Source organism: Phalacrocorax carbo, chromosome 10 (assembly GCF_963921805.1).
Source record: "Phalacrocorax carbo chromosome 10, bPhaCar2.1, whole genome shotgun sequence".
NCBI lineage: Eukaryota > Metazoa > Chordata > Aves > Suliformes > Phalacrocoracidae > Phalacrocorax > Phalacrocorax carbo.
This window is the reverse complement of record NC_087522.1, coordinates 22,828,665-22,835,301: the sequence shown is the minus strand read 5'-3', so window position 1 is coordinate 22,835,301 and position 6,637 is coordinate 22,828,665. Positions and strand designations below refer to the sequence as shown.

At 42.9% G+C, this 6,637-nt stretch overlaps 1 protein-coding gene across 1 annotated transcript in view; it reads right to left on the bottom strand.

The window, feature by feature from the left end:
- Positions 1 to 3,166: 3,166 nt before the first annotated feature.
- Positions 3,167 to 6,637, bottom strand: part of LOC104042382 (cytosolic phospholipase A2 epsilon) — a 33,335-nt gene continuing 29,864 nt past the window's right edge. The window contains exons 18-21 of the mRNA XM_064462467.1: positions 5,913 to 6,104; positions 5,426 to 5,595; positions 4,250 to 4,436; positions 3,167 to 3,384 (exon numbers count right to left, since the gene is read on the bottom strand). Of these exons, the coding sequence (XP_064318537.1) occupies positions 3,176 to 3,384; positions 4,250 to 4,436; positions 5,426 to 5,595; positions 5,913 to 6,104 (758 nt within the window). The 3' untranslated portion in view covers positions 3,167 to 3,175. The remainder of the gene's footprint in view (positions 3,385 to 4,249; positions 4,437 to 5,425; positions 5,596 to 5,912; positions 6,105 to 6,637) is intronic.

Genomic DNA, 6,637 nt, shown 5'->3' with positions numbered 1-6,637 from the left:
TAGGAGTTGGAAGGGACCTTTGGCGATCATCTTGTCCAACCCCCCTGCTTGAGCAGGGACACCCAGAGCAGGGGGCACAGGAACACACCCAGGTAGGTTTTATATGTCTCCAGGGAAGGAGACTCCACAGCCTCTCTGGGCAGCCTGTGCCACTGCTCTGGCACCCTCACAGTAAAGAAGTGCTTTCTCATCTTGAGGTGGAACTTCCTATGTTCCAGCTTGTGCCCATTGCCCCTTGTCCCGTCATTGGGCACCACTGAAAAGAGCCTAGTCCCATCATCCTGACACCCACCCTTTAGATATTTATAGGTATTTATGAAGTCCCCCCTCAGTCTTCTCTTCTCCAGGCTAAACAAACCCAAGCCTCTCAGCTTTTCCTCATACGGCAGATGCTCCAGTCCCCTGATCATCTCCGTAGCTCTCCGCTGGACTTGCTCAAGGAGTTCCATCTTAAACTGGGGGGGGCCCAAAAGTGTACACTCCTTTTAATGCACCCCAGGATACCGTTGGCTGCCTTGGCCACAAGGGCACAGGGTTGGCTCACGGTCAGCTGCTTGTCCACCAGCACTCCCAGGCCCTTCTCAGCAGAGCCGCTTTCCAGTAGTTCAGCCTCTAACCTAGTTCCCCCCCAGGGGCAGGACCTTGCGCTTGCTCTTGTTGAATCCCATCAGGTTCCCCTGGGCCCAGCTCTCCAGCCTGCCCAGGTCCTGCTGGATGGCAGCAGGGCCTTCTGGTGTATCAGCCGCTCCTCCCAGCTTGGTATCACCAGTGAACTTGCTGAGGTTACGCTCTATCCCTTTGTCCAGGTCATTGATGACTATATTGAACAGGACCGGACCCAGCACAGACCCCTGGGGAACACCACTAGTGACAGGCCTCCAGACAGACTCTGCTCCATTGATCACGACCCTCTGAGTTCTGTTGTTGAGCCAGTTCTCTATCCCTCACACTGTCCACTCATCCAACCCACACTTCCTTAGCCTGGGTTGGATAATAATAATATAATTTCACTTTGTAGTGGATTGAGAACTGATTGATAAATTGAATCTGGCATTTTAAGAGACTCTAACTTAAGAACTAGCTGCAACAAACTTTAAATACATTAATGATGGACAACTATTTAGGTCACAAAAAACAATAGTCAAAGGAAGGTAACCCCAAAGGAAAATATTCCTAGAGAGATTGCAAACACCTTAGTTACAAGGCTATTGCATGTTTTTATCAATGATTTGGGAATTTTTTTTAAAAAAAAAAAACAAACCACACACACTATTGGCACCCTGTTTCAAAAAGAAGATAGTGAGATATTGGGGAAACTGAAGGAAAGAGATGCAGCATTATCTGAGAGTAGGAGGAACTCCCTCAGAGAGGGAAAGGCGTTTTGTATCAGCCAGCAGGACACAATGCAGAGATACCCCAAGGCTGACTTGGGATGCAGCACACCTATGTCAGCACGGTAGTTAGTCATGGTTAGAAGATGGGCTAATTAAACCTGATGAAAAGCAGCATTAATCAGACTCAAGCTGTGTCACGCACTTATCTTTTTTCATCCTGTTGTTGAGTAAACTTCCCCTGTAAAACAGACTGAAATATCTCCCATCCTGCAGTTTCACTTGCAGCAAAAAGGTCTTAGAAACCAAAGATATCTCTGGAAAGGACCCAGGGGGGTCCCATGAGCTGATAGTCTAGTGTTCTGGAGCCAAACCACAACTGCAGCTGCCTCGCATGTGGAAGGTTAATAATCTAGATTCGAACACACAATACTGTACCTGAAAAAAGGACTACACCGTGCCCTTTCAAGTGTTTCAGGTGCACGAACACAATGAACATGCTTATAGGTGAAAAACATGGCACACTCCTCCTCTTCCACCACCCTAATTGCTCCAAGATGCACCATCGGCTGATTTTTCCATAGGAGAGAATCTTTTTCTCCCATCCTTTTCCTAGAACTTCGTTCCATAAAAATTACACCCACTTCTGAGTGTAATCAAGATTCTCCTGATCTCAGCACGAATTCTGCCCTGGTGACTCAGTTAGAAGTTCATTGCAACAGTAGGAGCCTTTTACCATCCAAAGAAAGATAATCCCAAATATTTTCCGAGCTGCTGTGACCAGTCTCTTCCTGTGTCACAGCTCCACAGTGCAGAGCTGTTATTGTGAATGACTGTGCTTGTGATCCTCCTGTTGCAGAGCTGCATGAAGAGAGCCTGTGGCAGCTACCTTCCCCCAGAAGACCTCCAGGATTTTTGGTGATGAGGAACCTCTTTCTCAGTACCATCCCCACAAAAGACCATTTGCAGAAAAGTATTGAACAGTTGCAAAAAATAACTCTGGAAGGGATCTCAGAAGGCCCTCTTGCAGCCACTTCCCATCTTATGAAACACTCGGAGAAACTGCAAGGCCACCTTTCAGGAACAGTCAAGGCAGGTGAAGATGAGTGAGACAGGAAGCCAGCAGCAACTCCAAGAGAAAATTAAAGGAAAGTTGGGCAACATGACTACTGCTTAGGCTGAAGACAGGTGGTTCTGTGAATAGGAGCCTAGAGGACTCGTTTGACCACCTGAAACAAAGATGACCTAATTCAAGGGTACTTTTTACTGATGGTGAAAACTGTATAGGTTTTTTAACACTGATAGTAACTTAAGAAACTTATTTTTAAAGACTAGTGAAGAAAACCAGTTAAATAAAAACCTCATAGTGGACAGACGATCAAATCAGAGATGACAACCTTCAATAATTAAAATAAGCAAGACCAACACGATGGATTAGCTACTTACCAGGGAAATTCCAGTTCAAAAGATTGCTGTTCCGCCAGACAGAAAAAAAACATATAAATACTGGTTTGATTCACATTTTAATGTGCTACATATTTCATTATTATCTTACAAAACACTATTAATTTATACAGAATATATATATCGATCGGTTAGGTAACAAGGTAACAAAACTAAACAAAAATTTGCTGCTTTGAAGTTTGTTTTGGATTAAACCACCAGTAAATTCCAATCTGTTCGTCTGGACAATCATGTAAATAGGATGAGTTGGAGTCCAGCACGTCGTCAGGATGATGCGATTTCTACTGCGAATATCACTGGCAAGCATCAAACATCATCTCTCACCAGATAATAGACTACCAAGAAATATCACATGGAAGGTTGAAGCTAGTGAGTGGTGGCTAATAATTCCGCTTCTTCCTCCGTGCCACTGCCAAGCGCAAGGCCCGAATAATCAACTCCTCATTATTCAGGACGTTGTAATCAGTCAGTTTCACCAGTTTGTCAAAATTCTCTTCACTGAAACACACCTCCCTTGTTGTAAATGGGGAGAGGATGCTGGAGACATCAACTTTGCCTTCAGCCATCTCTTCGGGACTCCTTTCCACACCTGGGGGACAAAGCACAAGGAGATGCACCAATAAGGTTTTATTGCAGTATGTGGCTCATATCATTTAAGTAATTATAGGTAGAAAAGGGAGAATTGGAGGAAAAGATATGATTTGCCAGAGATATGTCTAGTAGCACCGTATTCTTCACCCTCTGGACCAAGCCTCTGTCCAAAAATTACGTAACCCAAAGAGCTGGGAATGAGAACAACATTGCTTATCAACAGCAGTGCTTGTAGACTTCGTCTTGGACAACACAAGGTCTTTGTTACCCACACTAGAAAAGTGCAAGCAAAAGGGGAAAAAAAAAAGAAAAAGATACTCTTGTACTGGGTCAAGTAACAACCCTCTCACTGAAAGTACAGGAGAAATGATGGTACTCAGACAGAGGACACAGTCCATACTAAAAATAAAGATTTCTGTCCACTCAGTCCTCAATCTGGGACATTACTTTTAAATAAGTGAACAAAACCCAGATGAATGGGCTACCACCAAAGCCTCCAGAAGGTTTTTACCTCCATCTTTGTTTGCAAACAGTGGTGCATAACACGTCCACGTCCGTAGGGTAAAACAGCTTGTGTTGAGGACCTACCACCCTCACTGTACATATTTTGGGTGTTTTACCTTCATACTCTCTCTAGTAAGTCCTGTGGAGTAAATGCTTATTTTCATCTCAGCTGTATTAGGAAACCTTCTGGAATTCTCACAGTTCAGACATACTGACACAGACCAATTATTTTTCACAGTGATGAGACTGATAAGGCCAGCATTGGAAAGAAGGTCAGAGATGATAGAAATTAGATAGGAAATGGAGGACACACTAGGCAAGTGACTTTTTATTAAAATTGCTAGCCACAGATGACTCACCAGGAGCTTTGTATTTCTTGAAGGTGTCATTTACCAGGGGGAAGAAAAGCACTGTTGGAGCTTGTGGACTGTCAGCATCTTCAAACACATAGCACTCCTTCAAGTTTTCCCTGTCTTCCTCACTTATCTCAATTTTGGGAAATGGAATTCCTTGCCCTGAGATGTACTTTGCAATCTGATCCAGAGGCTGGATGAATGAATAGAATTAATAAAATTAATAAAAAGAATCAAAACTCAAAAAAGATCAGAGACCTGGATTTTCTTAAACTCCAGCAGCTAACACGAATATTCTAAGGCTTGAACCTTTCTCTGGGAAGATGTTAAGTTTCAGACAGAACCAGGCATAACCACACCAGCCATGGTAACTTATCTTCTTTTCTGCATTACTTTAGGTAAAACAAGAAAGCAGTCACTTTGAGCTTGCAAATGGGGCCAAAAGCCACAGGGCTGCTTTTGTAATTCCAGTGAAACAGATTCAGAAGGGGAAGGCAAAGAAACTGCAAGAATGGAGAAGGAACATATCAGTCCAGATTATTCTGTGTCACTGTCTTGACTTCATTATTTACCACTTTCCCAATCTTTCTGTCCTCTGCATAGCTTGTGGTTGTTTGATAATGACTCCCTGTTAACAAATATATTTATCAACATACCTTATGACCTCATTAATAAAAAAATTTTAACAGCTATATGTACTACAAGCCTGTGTTTATTTTTATATTATTCTCATTACATACGCAACACTAATTATATTATTTTTCATTATTAATCAAGTCCGTCATCAGCCAGTACTCTAAGACTGATATGAGATAAACAGGACTGGAGATAAATATGTTTTCCCATTTAATCTGTTAAAATATTGTCAGGACTTTTCATTGCCCCTGTAACTTGCTCAGTTCAAGGATAACAAAAATCAGTATCAGAGCTCCAGAGTGCTCCTCAGTTAGCTCTTCAAAAAGTCTTGGATCCACTGCAGCAAAGACCTTGATGATTTTAAAATGCCTATATCCTCCAATGTTTTATAATACCTTTCTTGGTTACTGAGAAATAAATCACCTAATAATCTAAATAATAAACAGATAATAGTCATCTAATCCCCATTCCAGTACCCTGAAGTTAGTTGGTTTAACTGATGAGTGCTAGAGACCAAAAGATCATGAAGGAAAAGATCTCACATACCAGTGTCTGGGACCCTCCACTGTAATTTAAATGCAGGATGACATCCACCTCCCTCTTCGACCTCAAAAGTGGTGGGTAGCTGGTATTAATGAAAAAACCAGTATCAACCAGGGAAAGCTGATCATCTGCTGTTTCCATCAGTTTATTTGGGAAGGAGTCTATCACTGTGTCTGAAACACAAACATTTCTCGTTACAGCAAATAAAAAAAACAAGATTGGCTGCTCCTCTGCAGGAACTTAAAGAAGGAAGAACAGAGAATTTTGTCCCCCATTTTTTGTTTGACTCACTAGCAGGACTGATTTACCCCCAAAACCCCCAAAAATGAAATGCTGTTCAAATCTGGCTTCCATGTCTTCCATTGGTGCAAGGGAGAAGTGGAATTTCAGGAGTCAGTCTTGCCTCTTCCTTCTCTTTGGAAATCCTAAATGAATTCCCAAACTTAAACCTCCTCAAAATGTTACCAAAAAGCATGCTGTGTTACTGTGCCTTTCCAGGTAGAAAATCCCTCGCTCTCCAGGTACTTGTTATGCATCTGGAAGCCTCTGATGAAATTGGGATACTGTGCAATGGTTGGGCGTCCTGTTAAGACATCTCGCAGAGCAGAGGAGAGGGCACTCGAGGGAGTGGACAGACATGTGTCTACCTCATATGGATTCATGGACAGAAGGGGTTCTTCCTCTGCAGGAAGGAAAGAAGTAGTTCTGAATTTAGGACAGTTTTCTCAAATAATCAATATTTTTTAAAATGGAATAACTAATGAACACAGTTGTCACCATCCCAAACCCCAAAGGTAAGTCAAACATAGTTATAAGCCTTTAAGGTCTAGGCTACCAACTAAAACTCAGCATTAAACAGTGAATTAAATGACAGCTACCTGCAGGCAGCAAGCTACCAGGCAGTAAGCACCACCTCCCACTCCAGGCTTCCTTCAGAGATGCCCACCTCTATTGCAGCACGTGGTGCAAGGGAGAGCCAAGTCCCAAAACATACAGGAGGACAACATTGGCCTTTGAGCAGGACACCTTCAGAAAGCATGGGAATATCGCCCTGCTGCAAACACTAGCTAAGTTTGGAGGCCAGTCACTCCAGGCTCCCTGTGCAATTAACAGCAAGAGCGAGCTTTCTCCATGGGCAGTTTAGTGGAGAAAACGGCCCTCTGCAAGAGATGCTTTCTCTACTGACAGTATTAGAGGCCAAGCAAGACCATAACC